The sequence below is a fragment of the Lissotriton helveticus genome, chromosome 6, assembly GCF_964261635.1.
Source record: "Lissotriton helveticus chromosome 6, aLisHel1.1, whole genome shotgun sequence".
In the NCBI taxonomy this organism is placed as follows: Eukaryota; Metazoa; Chordata; class Amphibia; order Caudata; family Salamandridae; genus Lissotriton; species Lissotriton helveticus.
This window is the reverse complement of record NC_136067.1, coordinates 821,852,927-821,879,969: the sequence shown is the minus strand read 5'-3', so window position 1 is coordinate 821,879,969 and position 27,043 is coordinate 821,852,927. Positions and strand designations below refer to the sequence as shown.

Here is a 27,043-nt window from a genome sequence, read left to right as displayed (position 1 = left end):
TGTCCTGATTGATACTTCCCTCTACACCATGAATCTTGCTTATGACTGTCTGCGAGTTACTTATTCTCCTGCATTTTATATTGTTTGATGATATATTCTTTCAACTATGTATAGGTTTGATATATTTTTAAATTGATGTTTGCGTAATGCCATTGCAGTGTATACTTGTATGATTTATGTTACAAAAATCGAATAAAGTTTGATGATTAGTGGTAATAGTGGTTGTGTGTCAGAAAAATAAAATGTTAATCTAGATAAATCTCCTCAAACATGCATACATTCTGCCCTAAACTTAATGGAATGGGCCACATCATTATCATACAAAACATTTACCATAGTTCAACCAGTGAGCTTTGAATTTCAAGTCAATGGGTCTCATTCTCCAAAGATACATGACTAGGGACTCACTTTGACAGCTCTTAGTTATGGTGTGGACGTATTCACGGTTATCCCTCAGCATGGGCACAGACAATACTGGTGGTGGTACCACTGGAGGAATCTGGAGGGTGATGGCTGCAATGCGTCAACAGATACTTGGGTGGGGGCAAAGGGCAGTATGGTCTCCCATTTGTTAGATCAAGATGGAGGGTCAGAGTTTGAGCCAATCTTGCATCGACTACTTGTTGCAAGTTGTGTCAGTGAGAGATAGCCTGTAATGACTGAAGCATTTGTGATACAGCTGGTTTGAAATGATTTTTGAGATAACTTACAATAATTGTAAACTGATACCTAAAGCAATTTCATAACAATGTTTTTATTGAAAACGTTTTCATTTTGTTTTTAGGATTTAGTTGTTCGAATTATTTTCACCATTGGTAACTTAACGGCAAAGAACAATCAAGCCCGTGAGCAGTTTCATGTGGAGAAGGGCAGCATTGAGACATTATTATCACTGTTCAGCACTTATCTGGAGCTTGATATGAAAATAACTAAAATACGCATGGACAGTGAAAAGACCAAGAATCAAAAAAGGCCTTCTGATTTGGAAGATATTCTTATAAAACTGATAAGAGTGATTGCCAACATTTCCATCCATCCTGGTATTGGAGCAGCACTGTCAGCTAACCAACAATGTGTGGATCTTCTTGTTAGAGTCCTAGGTATGGTCCAGATGACTGGTGTGATTCCTTTTTTGGTTTTCAGATGTTTAAGTTCAATTTAAGTTAACCTGCTAATCTTTAAAGACCACAATTAGAGCATAAACCCGTAACAAGTATTTGTTTACTACAGACAGACAGTAACTGAAGGTTTGATTCAGTGCTGTAAGCTTCACACTCAACACTGTGTTTTAAATCCATAAACAATGCTGCACTTTAGATTTTCGTAAGATGTTTTACCACATGCGCATTTTGTTCCTCTGTGACTTTATAGTGTCTTTATTTAAAAGAATGAATCACTAGGAAAGGAAAGGTTATATATTATGCTAAACCGATCAAGTTATCCGTGCTTTGATTGAGGACCTGCCTTGGAAATAATACATAATTTATATTTACAGTAGCAGTTGTTTTGCAGATGCTTTTTAGGATTTATGTTGTACCTTAGACATCCTACAGAAGCATTAGCCCATCATAGACGTTCTTACCTTTCCTTATCTGCAAATGAAGTCTATCAAGGGCTCTTGTAGGATCATTGTTAGGAGCCATGGCAGACATTGAAATAAACCTAGAAAGTATTGCTCACTTACAGTCCCCGATTCTACCTACAGTAAACATATCTGTGGGTTTTAGGATGATTGCACCAACTTCTAAGGTACCCTCTCAGCTACCTCGGCAGTTCCGTGCTTTTCTATCTAGGAATCTCAGTCTGATACCAGAAATACCCTGTGTAATTCATTGAGTGGAGCATGAGAACCAAAACCAAGTATTTATTTCTTGACAGCATAGTCAGACGAACAAGTATTAAACAAGAGCAGACGCATTTCTGAGTGATTCTGATCACTTCTGCACATTAAGCCTAAAGATGAGTGCTTAATTTGAGCTGTTGATTGCAGTTATAGCCCACTGGAACTCATTTTGGGGACTGGCATGTATTTTTCCACCACAAACTTTGATCCAGAACAAGGAAGAACAAACACAAAAGATTGAAAGGAGGAGGAAGAGAAAGATGGAAAAACAGTGACAAAGGGAGCAGGGATGAAAAAGAACCAGACGTGGTTAGATAGGGAGACAGGGAGAGTCTGGTGGTGGAAAAAGGGGCATTACATGGAATTATGAGTACGCAGTCTTGATATTTGGCACCCTGACCTTTATAGTGGCAACTGCGGGCTTCGGACCAAAACTTTGGGCCCAATACTTATTCAGTTACAATTTAAGTACTGCCAAACACTGAATTGGTAACTTGGCAATTACTATTTCTAGGTTTTCTATATTATTTTGAGCTTGCATCTTGACCGTGAGGTGCCAGGACCGATATGAGGTTGTTTTGTTGTTTCTTAATTAACCTCCACCCCTTTTGTAGATGTAAACAAAGTCACATTCTTTTTACACCACTGATTGGACTTTTACATCTATTTTGTGATTGCTCTTTTGTACTGTACCAGACCTAAAGTTAATACCACCTTCTACAGTGACCAATACTCTTCCACTTAATAAACAAATACCCAAGCACACACATGCAGTCCACGGTTGAAGTATATAGATAGATATAATATTCTTCTTGTTTCAGACTTGTAGTTTGGTGTCATAGATTCTTTATTACTCCAGTATTGGAACTTTCACAGATTCCCATGCTTGTATCATTCCCCATCGTCGGAATGGGAGTCCCCGGTATACATAAAACAGCAAAAGAAACCATTACCAAAACAGAACCTAGGCCTAGGCCCATTCTTGTTTTGCAACCTATCCACCTCTTTTTGTAAAAGAGATTTAAAAAAAGCATTGGCACAGCCAATAGGTAATGCTTTTGGGACCTTATAAGTGTTTAGCCATGCAACATTTGATGTTGTTTAATCAAGTATATTGTGCTGGATAACTAAACACTTATAATGTCCTAAAGGCGAGACCTATCGGCTATGCATTGGGGGGGGGGGCTTATAAGGGTTTAGGTAGAGCTATTGAATTTGCAATGTTTCTAAGCTGTGCAGTCGAGAAGTGTGACTGCTGTGCAGCATGCTGAGAAGTTGTAATTAAAAAGTGTAAGAAGCACTGAGTTATGCTGTGGTGTTGTTGAGTGATGATGTGCTGGCCCTGAGTTATGCTGTGGTGGTGTTGAGTGATGCTGTGCTGGACTTGAGTGATGCTGTTGTGGTCCTGTGTAATGCGGTAGTAGTGATGACTGATGCTGTGCTGTTATGTCTCTGGTTGCTTCGTTTTATAAAAGGCATTAATTTATTATATATCAGCACACATAATAATATGGGGATGTTACAGATGAGCAAACTGAAAACGTGACCACTATGACATTTAGACCTCACAAAACCGTTCACTTTGTTGGTTCGGTAAGTCTTTAGAGCCTTCCAGGTCCTTGGTCGGACTCTTCTAATTAATTCTTTGGATGGTATTCTTCACACAGACAGTAACGTGCATACTTACCTCTAAAATGGTCACTCGCCAGACACAGTAACAGCTAATTACGCGCTCTAGTTGTTAAGTGGATGTATCTTCAGCTGTGGGCAGGTGGAGGACAGTAGGCGGGCGAAGGAGGAGGAAAGCTTTGGCAGAAGGTGAAAAATATGCTTGACCTACATCCCGCAGTCTTTCCTTTTATGTGGTTTGTTCTCCAGGAAGATGATCACTTGGTTCACATTATAAAAGTCCCCCATTTGCAACCATGGAAAGGAAGAGTACACTAATTTTGATCTCTGTAAATGAACTCAAAGGAGATACAACACAATAAAACTAACCTTAAAGCCAGGATTATTGGGGTTGCGGCGGGGGGGGGGGGAGTAGGGGGGAGGGCTTTGCTGCACTCCTGGCACTCCACTTTTAGCGCCTCTGAGTTTAACCCAGTACTTTCTTGACAATGTTCCCTCTGCCTGCGAGGCTGCTCATATTCCACTCACCCTCCCTTCCCCTAAACACGAGGAGGTTGCGCCTAAACCTACATGGTAGGTGAGAACTGCAAAAGAAGAGCTAGCCCCGGAGCTCACGTGGAGCTGCGTAATTGTGGCACGAGTCGCAATTGCTAAAACGTCTTCCACGTTCCAAGCTCCCTGGAACTCAGGTAGCTGCAATGTAGCATGAAGCTCGGCTGCACTAACACGACACGCATGTGGAACTAATGATTTCTTTCAGCATCTGCGATTAAGGTAAAAAGTGTGCATTTTGTTTTTCTTTTGCAGACGCATTCAGGCGTTCATAAGTGAAAGCATATCTCAGACACTTCCACGTTTATGCATGCATTCTGGCCTGTGTGGAACTGCCTAAAGAGCTAACTGCTCCCGCTCTGGATTCGTGGATTTGTAATCAGAAAGTGTTTGGTTTCAGAAAGTAAGTTTGAGTATGGCAGAAACCCTGGGGCGGCAGAAGTGCAAGCTTCATTCGCACAAGCTGAAGTACAGGGCAGGCAGCACTATCGCTACCGTCACACATGCAAAACGTGGGGGAACACAGGCAGGGCTTTGAGTAGGCTGTGTACTCAGTGGCATAAAGCACATTTTATGGAGGATCTGGTTTGGGGAGGGAAAGGGGCAACAAAGACGCTTGAGGATTTTTTTTTAAAGCTGCATTGTGATGGAACACTCTCCCACGTAAACAGCAAGGCCACACATTGTTTTTATTAACAGACTTTAATTTGCTTCCTTGAGGCCTGTCAGAAGCACGATTAATGAGTCTACACCCAGACAAGAATAAAAAACTACAAAACATAGGGAAACAAAACACGTACATTACTTAGCTAGTTAGATACCTTGGGGGGTTTTGCGCCTGTTGCAGTGATCTAGTTGCAACCGAGAGAGTGGAGGGGCAGCCTGTGCCTTCGGATGGTCTCTGTGAGGAGATCTCGGAGGACCTGTGCACTCACCGCACACTGCAGCCACCGCTTGCTCTCGCTGTTCACTATTAGGACACAAGGCTGAACATCATCACGACGTCCAAAATGAGCTGTGGCTACTAGGGCCGTGAGACGCACGTGCATTTCTTGGCGTTATGTAGTAGCAAAGGCCGCACTCTGTGGTGGGAGAGGGGGAGGAGCGAGACGCGCGCTTGTACTGTGGAGCAAGGAGGTGGAGGAGCATTAAAACTAAAGTGATTTGTGCGCTGTAAGGCTTAATAAGCCATGACAAAAAGCCAGATAGCGTCTGCGCGCGTGCATGCATGCATAACTGCAAGCTTGAGGCCAGGAAAAGCATGTGGTAGCACTTTAAAAACCCCTCTACTAAATGTCTCGCAGAGCAGCACATGTGCTGGCTCAGGCGAGACCTAAAAATGAACAACCAATCTGATTAGCCTCACCCCTTAGAAACCTCCTGAGAGAAGCTCAGAACCTCCGATTTTCTACCGCACGTTGTGCAAGGGAGTCTCCAGTGAGCTCTGCTCAGTTTTTTCCTGTCAACTTAATTCTAAGGAGCCAGTCTCCAGTGACAGTGATGAGGCATCCTCTGCTGCATCTTCCAGGAGGTCTGTAAAAAGGGGTAGAGCTTCTACTTCACCTTCTGAAGAACGTCCTGGTAAGGCCTTAAAAAATACCTCTCATAGGTCTGAAGGGCATAGTCCTGGCGAATCTCCTCACTGAGGTGAAAAGGAGAGGGAAGGACTGTCAAAAGGAGTAATGTCTGAGAGGAAATCCAGCTCTGTTCCTCCAGCTTCTCCTCCAGGGGCTCCAAAGACCTTCTAAAAGCCCTCCTCACTATCTTCTGAGGTAAAATCAGTGAAGAAAGTTCACTCGACGACGACGCTATCAATGACTCCGTCGTCGAAATCATCAAAGGTACAGTCTTCTCCTTCATCTCTGGTTCCGTCGGCGGGCTCGTTGACGGTGATTTCATCGTCTCCGGCGCTGAGAATTCTGAGTTCCGCGTCAACGATTTCGACATCAGTGGTGTTGTGTCGCCGCCGATGGTGTCGAAGATGTCAACGAGGATGTCGACGATGAGGGTGACGACGGCTACCACGTCGATGGGGTGACGAATGTCTCAATGGATGGGGTGACGAAGGTCTCAATGATGGCTGTGTCAACGACGTCCATTTCTTTGTCGGCGACACTCTCATCGTCGTTTGGAAAAAATTACTATTTCTCTCAGAAAGCACCAAATTACGCCTGATATGACTTCCCCCCGGAGGGTGACTCCTTTACCTTCTGCACTCCTCCTCTAAGAAGAGGGGTCTGAAGAGAATGATGGACCGTTTGCCTATCCTAATAGCCCTTCTCAATTGCATGTCAAGTGTCAGGACACAGATTCTGAGGGGGAATACGTGGAGGACGAGCAATATGATGCTTCCTCACAGTATCAAGAGGACTACCAGCAGGAGATGGTCTCTATGCCTTCCTCCTTACTAACAGACTTGCAAGCTATGCTTTTGGACTGTAGGAGCCAGTTACTGCTATTCCTCCTACTCGGCCTGTTACCCCTCAATTGCCACCGCCTCAGCCAATGCTTGTAGCTCAGTATGCACCACATGTTGTGCCTCCCGTTCAGGATGACACCTCTGATGACAACCAGGGCACCATCACAATTCCAGATACAGATACAGAGTGGGATGACTGTCATTCCTGATCCGGCTTCTCCTGCGACAGCACCTGTTGATTCCCCCCTGCAGACATAGGGCACTTCCATAATTTGATGGAAAGAGCCGCTAAAAGATTTGAACTGCCCATGCCCTTGGTGCAGTCTGAATGCTTCCTTTACGACTTTAAGGACCCTTACAAGAAGTCGGTCCGAGCAATACCTATTGTTGGTCATGTCTGGGATGAAGGGTTAAAAGTGATGCAAAATCCAGCCACTGGTTTTCCAGTACTACCTCGCCTGGAGAAAAAGTATAAGGCTCCAGATGATAGCTCAGCCTGTTTGATCAGCCAACCTAAACCGGATTCGGTCATCTCTCAAGCTGCCCAGAGGAAGTCCAGGAATCCTTCTGCTCCCCTCATGACTCCTCCAGATAAAGAGGGTAGGCGTCTTGATAATGCAGGCAAGAGATTTTCCTCCTTGTCCAGCCTGTTGGTCAGAGCTGCTAACGCCTTAGCTATACTTGGTCGCGACGATCGCCAAATGTGGTGCGAGCTTTCCCCCTATCTGGACCAGTTGCCGGAAGATGGGAAGAAAAAAGCAAAAAACATTCTTCAAGAGGGCGAGATAACATCTGTGGAAGTCATTGACTGTGCAACGGTCTTTGCAACAACTGCTTTCCGCTCCCTGGCTGGCGCGGCAGTCCTTCGGCAAGGCTGGCTGCGGGCTACATGGTTCCGTCCTGAAGTCCAAAACAAGATCTTGGATCTTCCATTTGATGGGGAAGTGCTCTTTGGGAAGCATGTGGATGATTCGCTCCAGGATATTAAAAAGGACACGGAATCCGTAAAATCCTTAGAGACTCTGCAGTACCGCAAGGTTCTCTTCCGAGGAGCCAGAGGGAGAGGTAGCACCACATACAGAGGAGGATACCAACCGCAGCGGTATTCCTCGTATGGTTCGCAGTCACAATCTTACCAGCCAAACTACAATCAGCGGGAGAATCAATCCTCCTCTTTCTCTCGATCGAACAACAGAGGAAGACAAGGACGCCAGGGGAGGGACGCCTCTAAGCGTCAATAGCGGCATGCTGGCTCTGACTACTGTCCCTTCTCCTCCTGTGACATCAGTTGGAGACAGAATTTCAATTTACCTCCACAACTGGCAACAAATAACATCGGACCGTTGGGTGCTGAAGATCATTCAATGTGGCCATACTCTGGAATTTGTCCAAGAACATCCTTCAAGCCCCCTCGCGCCACTGCGTCAAAACATCTCCATCTAATACGGTTCGAAGTCCATCAGATGCTCCTCTAAGGAGCGATACAACCGGCCCCTCTCTCTGTGGGCAGAGGATTTCTACTCCCGGTTCTTCCTGGTCCAGAAGACTTTAGAAAAGTGGCGCCCAATTCTAGATCTGGGGGAGTTCAACACTTGTCTCATCAAACAATCATTTCGGATGGTTTCTCTGCAAGACATCCTTCGTCTTTTCAACCCAGGAGATTACCTGGCCACATTGGATCTAGAGGACGCTTACTTTCACGTACCCATCCATCCACCCCACAGGAGGTTCATTTGCTTCACAGTAGCCAAGAGCCACTTTCAGTTCAACCCTTTGGACTCCGTTCTGCTCTGCGGATCTTTACAAAGGTATTGGCTCCGGTGAAAGTATTACCATGAAAACAACAGCACCAGGTCTTCCCTTACCTGGACAACTGGTTGCTGAAGGCCTCTACAAAGCAAGCAGCAGAAGACTCAGTCGTGGCGTGCACACAGCTTTTCAGCAATCTCGGGCTAACTCTCAATACAGAAAAGTTAACCCTCTGTCTATCCAGAACAGCCAGGTTTCTGGGAGCCATTCTGGACACGTCCATCAACAAAGCTTTTGGAGAGGCAAGAAAAGCTGATGGCTATGGCCCGTATGCTGTTAAGAAGACAGTCACTTTCAGTTCGTCTCTACAAGTCCCTCCTAGGGTCCATTTTCTCCTGCATTCCTCTGATCCCTCACTGCAGGTTGCGGATGCATCCTGCCCAGGAGAAGTTGGACTTACAGTGGTGCCGAGTCGTCAGATCTTTCGAGGACAAGGTCATAGTTACCGTGTCCATGAGAGACGCCGCATCATGGTGGACGAAGGAGGAAAACATTTCTCAGGGTCTCTCCTTCAGGATCACTCCTGCTTCTCAGATAATTACTACAGATGCCTCCCTAGAGGGCTGGGAAGCAGTCTTGCACGACGTTCATGTAAGTGGCCGTTGGTTGCTTAAATCGTCTTCTACATATCAATCTGCTGCAGCTCAGAGCTATTTTCCTAGCCTTGCAGGCCTTTCTTCTGCGAATACAGCAGTTTGCAGTTCTGATACGGACAAAAAACACAACGGCCATGCAGTATATAAATAAGGAAGGAGGCACCAGATCTCGTCTTTTGTCACTAGAAGCCCAGACAATTTGGAAATGGGCAATCCAGCAGGGGATATCATTCACAGCGGAGCACCTCCCAGGCGCTCTCAACAAGACAGCGGACACGCTGAGCAGACTGGATTCGGTCAGCCACGAATGGGAGCTGGACCAGTCCACTCTGGAAGAGATTTTTCACCTATGGGGCAGGCCTTCCAAAGACCTCTTTGCCACGCCGGAGAACAAGAAATGCCGATTTTACGCAAGCAGACTTCACCATCCGGGATCATTGGGGAATGCACTTTCGATGGCCTGGTCAGGCGCATTTGTGTTTGGCTTTTCTTCCCATTCCTCTGATCCCCAGACTTCTCAGGAAGCTCAAAACAGAACCCTGCAAGATGATTCTGATAGCTCCTGCGTGGCCCCGACACTTTTGGTTCACAGATCTGCACTTTCTGTCCCTGGACCTTCCACTTCCTTTGCAGCCGATTCCTTCACTGCTGATAATGTCCCTGGGCCAAGTCTGGCATCCGGATCCACAGTCTCTGCAGCTTTCGGGATGGCTCCTGAGCAGCGAGAATTTCTTGGTTTCACCCTTTCAACAGAATGTAGATAGGTTCTCTCTCAGGCACGAGCCCCAAGTACCAACAAGACATACAAGTTAAAGTGGAAGTGTTTCTGCATCATGTGCCAGCAAAAGGTGTCCATCCTTTTAAGTCTGAACCGCATGAAGTTCTTCCATGTATTCTTTCATTGGCAAAATCGAGACTGGCTCACTCTTCCATTAAGGTGCATCTTGCAGCCATCTCTTGTTTCAGACGCACATCTTTAGGTCCTTCCCTCTGGTCGGCAAGAATATTCAAGCAATTTCTCAAGGGCCTTTTCAGAGTTTTCCCTCCAGTCAAGCCTCCAAGCCTCCTCCTCCTCTTTGGCATCTTAACTTGGTTCTCGCCAAACTCATGAAGCCTTCCTTCGAACCTATTTGGGGATGTGCTGTCGCACATGTAGAGGCCGGAGGTTTCAAAGGCAAGTAAGTAGCCTTGTTTCCCCATGCATAGCAGTTTTCTGGAGGCAGATGGCCCCACGAAACAAAATGTATATTTAAAGGTGATTTGTTCCCTGAACCCCGAGCGCCAGACGCCGGAGATACAGAGGCACGGCTGTGCCTTGGACCAATTTCTACTGCAGATTGTGAGGACTAACGTCAGATAAAGGTCATCCATTGTGAACAAGATGTCGTGCTGTCATAAGGAATTCAGGGTGGAACGTCTTAGAAGGCCACACACAGATTATTTTATGTCCTGAGGAAGACCCCCCACATACGAATACATTTTCACATTTTTCCAGGGGTCGAAACAACGATGCTAAATGTCAAGTGCAAATGATCACCCAGATTAATACAGATTAGTCCGATTTACTTCGCACTGGGTTGATACAGTCTCAGCAATATTTCACACTGTGTCTAAATGTGTTTCTTTGAATTTATGTTGATGTGTATTTTATATGTAGTGTTGTGGTAAGTAGAGTCATAGTTTTGTGTTCACTTCATGCCATTTATTTTTGTAATTGTATAGTGTTTATCTGTGTGTGCATTTACTTATTCCTTTTGAATACATGATTCACATGAATGGACTATAAAATCATATCTGAGAAACAAATGAGTTTTGGATTTCGGTTTGGTTTGGATGTAATTAATATACATAGATTTTCATTAGAGGTGAGTCCTATCAGATTAGAGGGACATAAATTGAATACAGGTTGTATGCTCTCTTTAAGCTATAGAATGGCTTCTCAGCATGAAAAAGCATAAGGTGATGGAAGGTGATTGAGGTGAAAGAAAAGCGGGGTTATAAGTCCTGAAGTGTAGTGAGCTGCAAGCAAGGGGGAAGAAGTGAGCTACAGTGAATTTGGCCATGATAGAAGGAGGCTGATGCATTGTTGGGGTACGTTCTAAAGTTCAGAAGCATGCATTATATTGTGTAGACTGATTGAGATGTATGAGAAGGGAGGCAAAGGATAGTCGGAGATCAGCTGAGTTTAGAGTTTGTAATTGTTGGCTACTGCTCAAGAGGCTTGAGTGAATAATAATCTCAAAAAGAAGAAATGGTGACCAATGGTCAAATGCCGTCAAAAATATCTCCGCAGGGGCATATTCCTATAGTTTTATGGTTGGTCAAGAATGTTTGTGTTTGTAAATATTGATATAGGTTATGTGTTTACCATAGAATGGTGGAGTCCTTGGTGCTTTTTTATGAATGTACTAATCATGTTATGAGACAGTAAACATCACTAAATACACTATTCCCCATCTCAGATATTTTTGAATAAATATGGCCTTAGGGACACCTTTTCTTTTTCAGCAGGGAGCCTCTGCATAAGATTTACAGGATGGCCTTTTAATGTTTTTTTCCACATTTACAAACATTATTGTCTTGGGCAGGGCAGAAGCCTTGTTTGTAAGGTCGATGGTTCCTCACATTTTCAGATAGCTTGACCTCTTTAGTCTTATCCAGCGCCTCAATCCAGTTTTTACACATTAGTGGATAATCTTTCAAACACAATGAATCTGTAAAAGAGTATAGTATTTATTCAAATAAAAAAGCGATGTACCTTCAATAATGTTTATTTTGATAGATGCAGTGTTCTCCTCAGAAGATTTTTTATAATCGCCCACTTCTCCTCCCAGTCATTAAAGCTTCTTACGCCTTCTGAACTGGCAAATCCATAGAGCTATCTAGGGCCTGACCCTGTGGCATGATTTACGCAATCTGTGCCATCCACACTCATTCTTTTTCTAGTGGTGCATTGGACAGAAACGTGAAAGATAGCTGATCAGCAGATGTGGCACATCTATCAGCTTCAATGTTACCAAATGTATTAAACCTCTTCTTACAGCTTTAACCAGGTTGTTACTAGGAAGTGCTCAGATTCCCCTAGGGGTGACAGCGTTGCACTTTGCAAATGCTGACGGATTGATTGATTTATGAGTGAATGCATATATCCCTCTTCAAATTCAAACCTTAATGCACAAATGTGCTAAATCTGTTTTCTGGGCCTGAATCCTAATAGCGTTACTTTGACTTGATTGGTTTGTTTTTGTGATTAATTGTTATTTTACTTTGCATCAGAGTACAAATCAATTGATGAATGTGACGAGCTGGTAATCAACGCGGCAGCAACTATCAACAACTTATCGTACTATCAAGGGAACGAATCCATAGTGCAAGCAAGAAAGATGCATATTGCTGAATGTGAGTATAAAGTATGATATATCTCCTTATTTTAGCTTCGAATGTCTGAATTGCAGTTGCTGTAGTAATGTCAGAATCAAAACCGAGGTTAGATTTTGAAAGAATTCTGAAACATTTCACAATCAAGTAAAACAAAGAGGGGAATAAACATGAAATATGTTTTTTTAATCTTCCTTTAAAATTCAGTATGTTGTACTCCACCACTTCCTAAATTAATTTTTTATAAGGATATTACAGCCAGGAAATGTGTGTTGTCACTTGCTTCCCCTTTTTCCCAAATATTTTTATTAAGATTTTGTCAAATAATACAATAACGTGTTGGAAACAACAATAACCCCGGACGTTGTGGGAAATGAGCATTACAGATGGCCTAGCCTCTTAAAAGCAGGATGGTGCTTCCTATCCGTTGTCCATGAAGTTCTCTCCTCTGTAGGCCTCCCACTCCCCTGCTATGTCCATGGTGCGTTGGGTGTTGCCTTTTGCTTTCTCAACCTCTATTTGGAATAATAGTTTTCTAACGTTTAGCTCACTGCTGCAAAATTGTAATTCTAGGCATATTCATTTAATTTTATAATAGGTACTTCATATAAACACATGCATAAACGTCAGCAATTTAATAGGTCATTATACAGACCTGCATATGTGCCTAGTTAGTAAATGATATCTCTTGAACCAGAATGTTCTTTTTTTATACATTCTGAAACTACCTGTTTACTTACCGTCGGTCACTATCAATCTGGTTTGAAAAAATGTACACTCCCCTAATATTGATTGATATGCCCACGATGTGAGTTGGAAGGCTTTTCTTTTTTTATACATTGGTTGAAATTAGCAACAATAAGATTTATATATTTTTTTTGTCCCCTTATTATTTTCTGTCTTAAAAACATCAATCCCCTTAATCATTGCATACTTTCTGCATTTAGGTTGAAGTCTAAATATTTGCCATTTCCCTTTTGTTAGAGTCATGATAAGAGCTATTTTTTTTTCATGTCATTTTCATGACATGCTATTGTCCATACATTTAATTTTCCTTTTGGGCCTGAGACCGGGTGACCTACTACACAAAAAAATCTTACATAACTTAGTTGGCTCTAGCTGACAAGTAGAGGATGTAAACTGGGACAAGAAGTTCTGAAATTAGCGCTTCCTTAACTTACTTTGGAAATTTGTGTTCGAGGCATATGAGCTGCAGATCACACACTATGCATAGATCGCCATCAGGTGTTGGGCCCAGATGTTTGCACTTGTTTATGTCTTGGAAAAGTCTTTGGAAGTCACGAGATAGGTGACTCCTCCTTTGGATCATAGTGCGCATGGGCATCAGCTCCATATTCAGATTGTTTTTTTCTGCCATCGGGCTCGGATGTGTTTATCGCGCTCCAGTTCAGTGCCGTTACCGATTTAACTTTTGATGTGCAATCCTTCACCCTTTTCTCCGGTATTGATTCGATCGCGATCCCGAGTCGACGCGCATCTTTCCAAGTTTGAAGTCCTCGATTCCGGTCGTCGACGAAGGCCTTCGGGCCTTTACATCCGGCTCATGGAAAGGACTCCATTTAAGAAGTGTCCTCAATGTGGGTCGAAGTTCCCACACACAGATCTTCATGAGGTGTGTAACCTCTGCCTTTCACCGGAGCACGAGGCCAGAGACTGTCCAACTTGTGCCTCTTTCCGCTCCAAGAAAACCATTCGAGATCGTCGAGCTCGAACAACAATGGCTCGCTCGTCGACATCCATTCCTGACGACATCTTCAAGGGGGGCATCGATGGACCTGAACAGGAGCGGGCTGAAGAAAGTCTCGTCAGAGGCCTACGATGCCGATGACTCCGACGTCGAAGACATCACTCCTGGGCAGCGGGTAGTAAGTACTGACGTTGATCCCGACCCCCTCCCCCCACCACCGAAAAAGGCTTTGGTCACACCTTCACCTTCGGGCCCAGGTACACACCGAGACAGTACTTCTCACGCCCCGCCTCTGTGCCCGGCAAAGAAGTCAACAACTAGGCCTTCAGGCCACTCGAGCTGGAGTCAGCCTGCCGACGGTGCCGAAACCCCGACACCCAAAAATAAGCCATTGTCTTCCTCCTCCTCCTCAGTGCCGACTACTGCCTCTGCTCCGTACTCGGCACTGAAGCCTACCGGCAACAATCCCTCGACTCCGAAAAAAACCATCGGAACCTAGCAAAAAGCCGCTACCGAAGACTACAGATTCTCAACCTTCCGAGGCGAAAAAAAACCTTGGAACCGAAGAAACAACCGGTTCCGCAGGCTCCTGAAGAGACTATAAAACATTATAGTTCCAAGCCTAAAGAGCACAAAACCACGCTGGAGTCGGTGCCGTGCAAGCATTCAGAACCGAAAAAATCGGCACCGAAAGACCAGCATCCAGCAGAAGAGCTTTTCAAACCGGATCCCACCCAAAAAACTCTTCTAAAAGACCCAAAGACTGGTCAACTGACTCTAAAAAGAGACCGCTGGACACCCCTACTCCGGCTCCGCCACCCAAGAAGAGGGACATTGATACATCTCCTCTCAGGATCCCTTCTCCACCTCCTCCTCCACCTCCTTCTCCACCACACCACTCTCCTCCACCAGTGGACGATGATGACAACTCTGATGACACAGGGGAGGGTGCAGACGATGAGCCACTAGGGCATCCTAGTCCGCCTTCTACCCCAGACCCCTGGGACGATTACAACACATCAGATGTCCCTAAAGTACCACAAGATGACATCTACCCCTCTAGACTTTCCCCTCCAGAGGATACCATGGGTTTCAACCAGCTTGTTCACAGAGCTGCACAATACCACAGGGTTGACGTACACACAGACCCTGTGGAAGAGGATTTCTTAATGGATACTTTTGATATTTCACAAAAGTCCACCATTCTACCTATGCTGAAAGGGGTAATTAAACATGCACCGGAAGTGTTTAAAGATCCTGTTAGGGCTAGGTTTATTAACCCCTGATACAGAAGAAATATAGAGCTGACCCAGCATACATTAAGAGCCACATACCGTTGGACTCCGTAATAGTCTCCAATGCTGGGAAAAGGGCTAACTCTCAAACGTCAGGGGATGCTCCACCTCCCGACAAAGAGTCCAAACTCTTGCATGCTTCTGGTAAACGCACAGCGTCACAAGCAGCTAACATATGGCGTGTCGCCAACACTCAAGCTCTACTAGCTAGGTATGATAGGGCACACTACGACGAGCTAGAGACCCGATTGCACCACCTTCCTGACAAATATAAAACCAAGGCCATCGACCTCATACAGGAGGGTAAGCTCATTACTAACACCTCCATCCGTTGCGTTCTAGACATAGCAGACACCGCCTCCTGAGCCATGAACACAAGTGTCCTTCTGCGTAGACATGCTTGGCTACGCATTTCAGGCTTTAAACCTGAAGTACAAACTTCCATCCTTAACCAGCCATTTGACCAGGAACACTTGTTCGGACCCACCGTGGATTCATCTCTGGAAAAGATGAAAAAAGACACTGAACGGCTAAATCAATGGGAGCCTTGCAATCGCAAGCTCCTAGACGTTCATTTTGTTGCTCCTCTTACAAAGGCACCTGAGAGACTACTCCTCTGACAACCCCTCCACCCCTTACAAGATTCCCACCCAGACCACATTCACCAGAGGTTATGAAAGAGGTGGCAATAATAATAAAGGAAGAGGCAAGACCAACAATACCCACTCTGCCTCCACCCCTACCCAATGAACTCACCTCTACCCCCCAAACATACCACCCAGGCAGCGCCCAATGTTACTGGAACATTTATCACTGCTAAAACAGGAGGTAATATCCCTCCTATACAAACATGCAATACAATCAGCCCCCCTGCATCAGCAAAACACAGAAGTTTTCTCCCTGTATGCCTCATCCCAAAGAAGGACGGATCTCTAAGACCTATCCTAGACCTCAGACCCCTTAATATGTACATACACTGCTTCAACAAGCCCTTCCTGTTCTCTCACATGGCGACTTCCTTGCCACTCTAGATCTCAAGGACGCCTACTTCCATATTCCCATTCACACCTCTCACAGGAAATATCTCCGGTTTGTAGTGGACGGTAACCATTACCAATTCAGGGTACTCCCATTCGGAGTCTCCACAGCGCCCAGAGTGTTCACCAAATGTCTGGTGGTGGTTGCAGGTCACCTAACAAGACAACAAATTCATTTCTTCCCAAACCTAGACAACTGGCACATAAAAACCAACTCATACAGCCAGTGTGTACATCACACTTACGCTACAATCCAACTACGCCACGACTTAGGGTTTACCATAAACCTTGCAAAGTCTCACCTACAACCGTCCCACATACAACAGTACCTCGGTGCCACAATAAACACTTCAAAAGCACTTGCATATCCCAGTCCTCCCAGGATAGCAAGCATACAAAGCCTCATAACAAAATTTCACCCTCAACACTCTCTTCCAGCTCGAGTATTCATGCAGTTGATAGGGATGATGGCCTCTTGCATATTTATAGTACCTCATGCAAGGCTTCAGATGCGTCCTCTACAGGAATGCTTAGCATGTCAGTGGAACCAGGCTCAAGGTCAGCTTACAGATCTGGTGTTGGTGGATTGCCGCACACATCCTTCTCTCCAATGGTGGAACACCCAAAACCTTTCCAAGGGGCGACCGTTCACCAAGCCTGTTCCACATATTGTGCTAATAGCGGACGCATCGCTCTCCTGCTGGGGATCTCATCTATTACATCACACCGTGCAGGGCAGGTGGACGCCTCAACAAAGGTTACTCAACATCAACCACCTGGAGTTACTAGCCATATTTATGGCGTTAAAGTCATTCCAGAAACAAATATCAGGCAAAGCTGTCCTAGTCCGCACCGATAACATGACCGCAATGTACTACATACAGAAACAAGACGGGACACACTCCCTACAGCTCTCTCAACTAGCACAAAGCATATGGAGATGGGCTATTCCCCAGAACATTTTTCTCCTAGCCCAACATGTTCCAGGAGTCCAGAACAACATAGTAGATCTGTTAAGTCATCAGACGCAACAGATTCATGAGTGGGAACTTCATCCGCAAGTTCTTCAACCATTTTTCCACATGTGGGGACAACCAAAGATAGATCCCTTCGCCACACACAAAACTTCAAATGCCCAAGCTTCGCCGCCAGATATCCACACCCACTTTCCAAAGGCAATGCGATATGCATGAATTGCTCAGGCAGATTTGCATATGCTTTTCCGCCTCTCCCACTTATTCCACTGGTGGTGCGCAAACTGCAGCAATACTCACTGACACTCATCCTAGTTGCTCCAACATGGGCCAGACAACATTGCTGGAAATATCAGTAGTCCCGCACCAAAAACTACACCTCTCCCCATGCCTCTTAACACAGAACCATGGAGAGATCAGACACCCGGACTCAGCACAGCTCAACCTAGCGATCTGGCTCCTGAAGTCTTAGAGTTTAGTTATCTTAACTTTCCCCCTAACTGTATGAACGTTATCAGACAGGCTAGACGCCCCACCACTAGAGCCTGCTATGCAGCCGAGTGGAAAAGATTTGTGATATACTGTAACAACAACAACATTAATCCTCTAGATGTGTCTATTCAACACATCATATGTTATCGACTACATCTTCAAACGTGTAATCTAGCATACACATCTATTAGGTTACACCTTGCTGCCATAGCAGCCTACTTACAGAATAGGCAACACTTATCACTATTCAGAGTACCTGCCATCAAAGCATTTATGGAAGGTCTCAAAAGAATAATTCCTCCCAGGGTACCACCCTCACCTGTGTGGAATTTGAACATTGTTCTCACTAGACTAATGAGCCCTTCATTCGAACCTCTACATAAATGTGAGTTACAATTTCCTACATGAAAAGTCGCTTTCCTTGTGGCCATTACTTCCCTTAGAAGAGTCAGTGAGCTACAAGCACTCACTATTCAAGAACCATTTTTACAACTCCATCATAACAAATTGGTTCTGAAAACAATCCAAAAGTCCTCCCTAAGGTTATTTCTCCCTTTCACCTCAATCAGTCTGTGGAGTTGCCAGTGTTCTTCTCGCAACCACAAACAGTTGCAGAAAGAGCTCTTCATACTCTAGACATAAAAAGAGCACTCCTTTATTAGATAAAAAAAAAAACCTTTTCGCAAAACAAAACCACTTTCCGTGTCCTTCTCACCACCACATAAAGGCAACCCCATATCAAAATCTGGAATTGCAAGGTGGATTGTCAAATGCATACACATTTTCTATCACAAGGCAAAATGTTCATTATCTATTCCTCCTAAAGCCCACTCTACCCAAAAGATAGGGGTTTCAATGGCTTTTCTAGGGAACATTCTCTTAGATGGCATCTGCAAAGCAGCTACATGGTCTACACCGCACACATTCACAAAGCACTATTGTGTAGATGTGCAAACAAAACAACAAGCTACTGTAGGCCAAGCTGTACTCAAACCACTATTTCAAACTACTGCACCAGATACTGGTGGTCGCCTCTAAGGAGGGGTACTGCTATACAATCTGTGCATAGTGTGTGATCTACAGCTCATATGCCTCAACCGGAAAATGCCACTTACCAGTATGCATCTGTTGTTGGCATGTAGAGCTGCAGATCCACACACTCCCACTTATCTCCCCGGCTGCCTTTATCTGTTCCAGTATTATCTTATTTAGATAAAGCATACATGGGTATCTTTTCTGTTTCTTACAAAACTCCATCATTTCCCTGCTGGCGAAAACCAATCTGAAAATGGAGCCGATGCCCATGCGCACTATGATCCAAAGGAGGAGTCACCTATTTTGTGACTTCCAAAGACTTTTCCAAGACAAAAACAAGTGCAAGCATCCGGGCCCAACACCAGATGGCGATCTATGCTTAGTGTGTGGATCTGCAGCTCTACATGCCAAGAACTGATGCTTAATGGTAAGTTCCAGAAAAATTAGCACAAAAAGATAGTCTCGGTGATAGAGGACCAGGACTCACCAAAGCTGTTAGTGAAATATATGTCTGCGGATATCCTGTTTCTGCTCTTCCAAACTTCTACATAAAAGAGTAAAGAAAATAATAACGCTTAAACACCTTCAAATAGTGGTCTAAGATTGAAGGGGACTAATATTTTTCAAAGAGTACATTGAACTAAAATGTGCCATATATCTCAAAGAGGAGGTTGGATGGCAGAAGGCTGAGCTGACGGCTCTGCATCAGAAGGTAGCTCAGCGGGTGTGCTAATGGGACCCACCTAGAAAGTCAAGCTGCAGCCTCCCCTCACTTGTCCTCTCCCCTACACACATTATTATCCCCCAGTTGTGTGCTGCTGGGTGCTTGCTACTAGCTGTCAGTCTGTGCTACTACAGCAACATCTTGTGGAATCTGTGGATGCCTCCCTACTTGAGCAGGGAACATTGCTAAAAAGCTCTCTTACTTCTGGATAGTCTATGCATTCAAGACGTGTGGTGGCACTGTCAAGCCCACTAGTAAGACAGCCAAGAATGCTGCAGCATTTCACAGTACCCAAGCACCCCTCTGGTGGGGTAGACAATCCCTGTATTTCTAGACTGTCTCCACCACTTTAGCCCCTCAGCCCACAAGGAGAGCCTCATGCTCTTCTTCAACTGCTGCAGACAAGGATCAGTGGAGCTTGCTTTTGCTAGAGACTTACCTGTTTCTACTCCTGAATTACAGTAATAGCATTGATTCCTGTAGAAGAAGTCTGAAATGTCTTCTTCATCCTCAAGGGAAATCCTGTCGAAAAAGTCGGATGAGGGCAACATTCAAATGCTGTTTTTATCTGCATGGCGCTTGCTTGGCCAATATCAAAGGGTTGTAAGAAATGTTCCTAGTAACCTAACCCCTAGCAATGTTGAAAGCTGTAGTGTTGTAAGTATGATTGGTGCTACACTAGGGACCAATGACTCAAATCAACTCACAGGCCCTAAAGGAACTATGCAAGATTAAAGTGCACATAAGAAAATCATCCCACCTCCTACAATCAAAGGGCAATAAAAGAAAAGGAGTTTGTGCCTGGGGACTTCCACCTTGAGCTTTTAAATCTATGAATATTACAACCGCTGGTATATTCATTTCACCGTCAACTATAACAACCAGCACCCCCTGAAATGGTCATACAGACCCAGGGGGCCAATTGAAAGCCACATTTAAAGTGTTGAACAAGTCTAGTACTACAAATATGGAACGGTCAATATGGTTATTTCTATTACAGAGATTAGCTAAGCAGGAGGAGCAGGTCCTGGTCTGGTGGCACTCTCCCTAAATGAGAACCCTGAACTTTTGTTTCTATTCTTCTGACTACTCAGATGAGATTCAGAGATTCCTGACATAATGAGCTTATATTCAGCCATCAAATGAGGTAGCAAAATGGATAAGATGGGTAAATAGAACAAGGTAGCAAAGAGAAATGCCCGACAAATTAACTCTTCAAAGGATTGAAATTTACTTTAATTCATCAGGCACAGTCGAATCAGGGGCTGATTTCTGACAATTAAACAAGGACCCCGCAACCATATGATCACCCCACTGTTACATCCACATACAATCTTCACTGTCTACATTGAGAAGAATACAGAAAAGACTGCTGTGTTAAAAACTTCCCACTTCAATACTGAGATAGCGATTCTCAGAATGTCCAAGAAACTCTCCACAATGGGCTCAAAGATGAGCAGTGCATCTCTATTTTGGAAGACAACGTTCACTCAACAAACCAACGATCTCGGGATCAGAAGCAACTAACTAAAAACAGGAAAGTGGTGGAGGTAGAGTGCCAAAATAACCTGTGAGTGTTGGGTGTCCCAAAGGGCATAGAAAGAGACGATGCTTAATGGGTTTCTGGAACATCATTTACAGCAGGTGTTTGTGTGTCTTGGTGAATGGGAATTGCCTGCCAAAACAAAAGGCCTATTGATTCCCTTTTGTTCAATCCAAAAAGTGTGATAACAGCTTACGAGCTATTTTAATCTATATGGGTAGTTTTATTTTTCTGCAGTGCTTTAACCAGATTGCTTCCCCAAAGAATCTAGGCAGAGTGGAGGAGTTACCACTTTTGTGAGATTTAATTTTTCTCAACCCACGATGACTGGCAGCAGTGGCAATTGATTCCCTCCCTCAGGATGCTAGGGCAAAAGTTTAGGAGCCAGCAAAACATCAGATTCTATTTAACGGGCATGCCCATTTTGTACTTCAGAAGCCCAGATTCAAGCTCTCACAAACCAGTGGCCCAAGAGTAATGGATCTGATATTGATTAAGATAGACTGAAAAAATATCCCTCCATGTACATTTTTGTGCCATTTGTCTCATTCTCAAGCTCTGTGTTAACCTAGAGCTAGTGGTCATCCATATTTATTTTGTTTCTCCTCTTTTAAAAAACATTTTTATATGACCTCTGTATCTGAGCATGATGCCAAGGGAGACCGAGGGAATATGGCATTAGGGGTTATCTTCCTAGAGAGGCAAGCAGGCGTGATAATTAGTATTTGGAAATAAGCTGGACTACCCCCTTTTTTGGAGCTATCACTTTTGGTGTAGGGCTAAACACTATTGGAAGGGTAAGAGTAGGACTGGAAGGGGGTGGTACCCAGCCAGATCTAATAGGAGTGGCAGTGGGAGTGGAGGGGTGGTACAAGGGGAGTGAGCAATGGAACCAAAGGTGGGGTGGGGTTTGGGGAAAGGGGTTACAAAAGATGAGAAGTTGAAAAAGTCACGAATGTCTTTTTTCCATGTTTTTACACACTTGCAAGTTACCCAATTATTTTATGACCAATTTCAACACTGCTCAGTCTGATAGACAGTATTTGTTCATACTGTCTTGAAATATAAATGGCTTAGATCACCAGCAAAACTCAGATATATTTTAGAAGGTTTGCAAACTCTTCAGCACCAGATTCTTCTTCTTCTTCAACAGATCCATCTTCTTAAAAATTAGAGTTACCAGATTAAAAAAAGCTAGGCTATAAGATATTGGCTGCATCTAGTTTTGTCACACCACAGTGCACTGTGGTACGGCTTGCTCAGGACTCTTCCTGGGAGATAAGCAATATTAAGATTGACACTCATGTTTGTTGGCTTATCACCCAGATTGAGAAAGGTGGGTCCCATGTTACTATCTGCCCAATTTATATCCCCAATATGGATGATTCATCACTATTAATCATGTTTATAAGTTATCAGTGGTAGGACCTGATTTTGCCATGTGGTAGTTTTAATTTAACTATAAAACCCAGGCTTCAGTTTGCTAGTCCTCAGGGCCTGCATAAGCTTTAGCTGATCCTTGGTGATTTTGTTGCTCCTCCGATCCAGGCTACACATGTTTTCAGCACTCCATTGTGCGTTGTCCCTAATAGATATCTTCTTTATTAGTTATGGCTTCTACCATTTGTTTCTTTAACCCCTTCGCCGCGGGGGTAATTCCCCCACGGCACAGGGGGAGTGGGGGACGCAGCACTGCGGTGCTCGTGACGAGTCTAGCTCGTCATGAGGCACAGTGGAGCTGTGCTCATGACGAGCTGGGTTCGTCACGACTCCGCCCACTGATTCATTCTCACCCACAGGCAGGGAATCAATTACACGTGGGAGTGCCGCGGCCATTATGATGAGCCCAGCTCGTCATGAGCACAGCTCCACTGTGCCTCATGAGGAGCTGGGCTTGTCATAAGCATGGAAGGGGTTAAAACTCAACCCTTAGATTGTATCTCTTTATAAGGCCCTTTTCCTTTACATCAAAGCCATTTACTTTAGAATCAAGGCGTTTCCACACCGCTGGACGTACGATTGTAAGTTGCTATTGGATACTTCTAAAGTATCATTTCAATGAATTTATTCTGGATTAATGTGGGTTCAGCAGCCGTCACAACCATTTGTAACATTGTGATGACTGTGGTATGCAGCCACATGCTGAGCTTTTGCTATTCAAAAGGGAAGGACCGAAAGGTTAGCTGAAGCACGCTTTTGGTTTAAACTCTTCCTATTTGAAATGGAACATTCCTGTAGTATCAAAGCTGCTTGTCCAACTAACAAGGAAAGGTTAGCATTTAGAAAAGTAACCCCATAATAGATGTTGTTAAAAAATATCTGGCACAGGATGAGCTTAAAAGTGCATCTGTAAACAAAACCTCTGCTTAAAGTGAGAAACTGTTAGCATTTCAATCAAGGAAACAAGTAATAGTCATTTTATCCGTAAGAATCCATAAGCTTACCGCAAAATAAATCTTTCTTGGGATAAGAAGTGAGGCTTTTGGTGGCCGTAGTCTGCTGGCAACTATTGTTATTGCATGTGCCCGTTCATGTATTGCTAGAGTCTGGGTAGATAATGTCAGTCCTAGTGTTAACACATTTTGGGTCTTACTCAGACAGGTCTATGAGATGGAATTTGCTTTGGCCAAAGCTAGAGGGCAGCGTTCTTGTCTTGTATTCAATCGGATATGGTCTTATCGACTATTGGAGTAACAAGGGGCTGCCTACCTATGATGTTCTTTATCATGGCTCTATGACATAAGTTATTCCCTATTCTTTTCCTATTTTTCTTTTTTTTCTTTGGAGGGGAAAACCTTATTGTCTCTTCTAAAAATGTGGTTATGACTGGTTCTTCTGCTTTTTCTTTTATTTGATCATATTGTTGTCTTTTCTACTTGGTTACTATTTGGTTGCAAAAGAGATTTTTGTCTTGTCTATATTTCTAATGTCATGTACATAATGTTTGTCTTACTTTTGGCTTAAAATAAAAATATATATATATTTTAAAAAAGAATCGGTAAGGCAGGCCATATCTGACAACCACAATTCGGAAACATTCCAACAGTTGTGCTCAATGCTATATGAGGAAGACAGTGTGGCACCTAAGACACTAATTGATACATCAACACAGGTAATTTGAGCAAAAAAGAGTGGTATTAGATGCAAAAATGAGTCCACTTGAGATCAAAAATGCTATTTGTCAACAGGCATCTGGTAAGGCAGCCTGTCTCGATTTTCTTCTGTTAGAAATGGGGGCTCTAGTTGGCAGAGGTAGGTACCTTTGTCCTAATAGGGACCCTTGCTTCTAGTCAGGATAAGGGAGGAACATACTCTAGATAACCCCTACTCACCCCCTTGGTAGCTTGGCACGAGCAGGCCGGCTTATACCAAAGGCAATTTGTAAAGTATTTGTACCAACACTCACAGTAACACAGCGATAACACCACGAATGGACACCACACCGGTTTAGAAAAATAAAGGTATCTTTAGATAGATTCTAACAAGACCAAAAAGACAAAAATCCAACATGTGTGTCTTAATGTAATCGACTTTTCAAGATGCCATGAAAAATAACTTGCAGGTTTGTGTTTCTTTGTAGGATTAATAAAAATGTCACAACACAGTTCGCTTTGGCACCGGTTCACGGTACACTCGTGGTTGTGGCTTCTCACCATGTGACAAGCTGACTTTGCCGTCAGCGCATGCAAAGTTATGCCACCAAATGCTCAAAATTGAAGGAGATATGCGCAAATGCCGGCCCCTGTATCATTCTGCTATTCAAAGCAGGTACGGGCCGTCCGAGTTACCCAGCGTAAAAGACTTCATTATGCGGGTGAGATCGGAGTAGTCTCTGCAGACACACGCAACCCGCCCCAGGCGGTGACACACGCAGTGGCTCTGGACTTGAGTCTCAGCGTTACCTGGGGGTTGCTTTCTCTCTCCTCCTCGTGGCCCGACTTCCCGCTGGCAGCTCCAGTGGCCATAGCTGTTCCTCGTGGAGGGGTAATCCTGGTTGCTAGGCGACGCCTCCCAGATGATCGGGTCTCGGCGCTTCTCCTCTTCTGTTGATCTTGGACAGACGACCCGAGCCGGGGGCGGTGTTTCACCCTCGCAGCTCCTCTTCAGATGGCGGTTCCCAGTAATCCTTTTGCACTTCAAGGTTCGGGCCGGCGGCAGTGACAGGCACTCGGAGCTCCTCTCCAATGACGGCTCGGGCCGGGTCGGTGATTAGCTTCGCAGCGTTACGATGATTACGCTGCAGGGGTTCAGTGCGGTCACGGCTGGCCCAGACACACGGGCACACAACGGTCTCAGGTTGCGGAAAAGCACACGCACACAGCATCGCTAAGACGATGGGGGAAACATTGATGGCCCTTAGTTCCCACAACAGGAAGCCAGCTCTTCTCAGGCCCTTGGAGATGTCCTTTCAAGCAGAGGACACAGCACACAGCAAAGTCCTCTTCCTTCCTTTGGCAGAATAGCAACTGCAGGTCAGCCCAGGACACATAGCAATGGCAGTCCTTCTTCTCAGTCTCTTCCGCTCTTCTCCTCAGCAAAGGTTCTTCTTGATTCAAGGATGATCTAAATTACAGGGGTTCCAGCTCTAATATTTATACCCCAAATGTCTTTGTTCTCTATGTGTAAGGGGTCCTGAACCCATTCAAAACTAGTTCTGGGTGCACTCTGCCAGTGCACAACTTCTTCTTTTGTCAGTGTGGGCCAGGGTCTTCAGACACACCGCAGGAGGTGGAGCCAATCCTTTGTGGAAGGCAGGCACAGCCCTAGTCCGGTACAGGAGCTACTCCTCCCAGCACTCCAAATGCAGATCGGCCTGTTCAGTCCAGGGCTGACTCAGACTCCTGGAGCTACCCCAACCTCTGTTCCTCCACAGCCAGACAGTCAATCCACAATCAGGCAGAGGCACACAGGAAGGTTGGACAAGAAAACAGCCACTTTCTAAAAGTGCTATTTTCAAACACAGAATTTAGAAACCATCCTTCCTAAAAGATGTGTTATTAAATTCTGAGTTCAGGGATACCAGACTCCAATTTTCTATCTTGCTCCAATGGGAAGATATGCTTGTATCAATGTTACAGAGCATTCCCCATTCTGTCCTGTGGGCAAGATAGCATTTCAATAGTGAAAAACGAAATTGGCAGTATTTCACTGTCAGGACATGTTATACACACCAGTACATGTTTTACCTTTCTCATACACTGTACCCTGCCCAGGAGGGGTACCTTGGGCCGGCTATAGGGGTGTCCTATGTGCACCGAAAGGGAAGGGTAGGGCCTGGCAAGTGAGTGCACATGCGAGGGCAACATGGCAGTTAACAAACTGCCCACAGGCACTGTGGTGGCAGGCCCAAGACATCTTTTTGGGGCTACTCATGTGGTTGGCACAATCAGTGCTGCAGGCCCACTAGTATCATTTGATTTACCAGCCCTGGCACATGTAGTGCACTTTACTTTGGACCTACTCGTAAATGAAATGAAAAATGAAATGAAATGAAAATAAGATTTATTAAGCGCTACAGCTGCCCTCAGGCGTCCAGGCGCTAGGACTAAAAGATGCCATCAAAAAAACAGAGGATTCTAATTACTGAAACAAAAAAGTTTTAAGCTGCTTTCGAAAGCTAGACAAATTGGGATTGAGTCTCATATACAAAGGAAGAGTGTTCCATAGCTTTGATACATTATAGGAGAAGGAACGACCTCCTGATCTGGATCTGTAAATTCTAGGGATCTTGGCCAGAGAACCAGATGAAGAGCGAAGCGCTTTATTGGGCAAATACGGGGAGATCAAGGAGTGGTTAATTTCTGGGCCCAGTTTCCAGAAAGCTTGGTGAGCAATACACAGGGATTTAAACTTCACTCTTTCCCTAATGGGCAGCCAATGAAGCGCTCTTAGCCCAGCCTTTATTGACGTTCTTCATGAGATTCCAAGTAGTGCGCGGGCTGCGCAATTTTGGGTGCGTTGAAGTTTTTGTAGGCTATATTCTGGTGCCCCAAGATACAGGGCGTTGCT

The 27,043-nt window shown here is 44.5% G+C and overlaps 1 protein-coding gene across 3 annotated transcripts in view; it reads left to right on the top strand.

Annotated features, from left to right (window-relative positions):
• Positions 1-27,043, top strand: part of ARMC2 (armadillo repeat containing 2) — a 397,692-nt gene that overhangs the window by 310,536 nt on the left and 60,113 nt on the right. For all 3 annotated transcript variants that reach the window (XM_078646857.1, XM_078646858.1, XM_078646859.1), the window contains 2 exons: positions 785-1,100; positions 12,125-12,247. In XM_078646857.1, the coding sequence (XP_078502983.1) occupies positions 785-1,100; positions 12,125-12,247 (439 nt within the window). The remainder of the gene's footprint in view (positions 1-784; positions 1,101-12,124; positions 12,248-27,043) is intronic.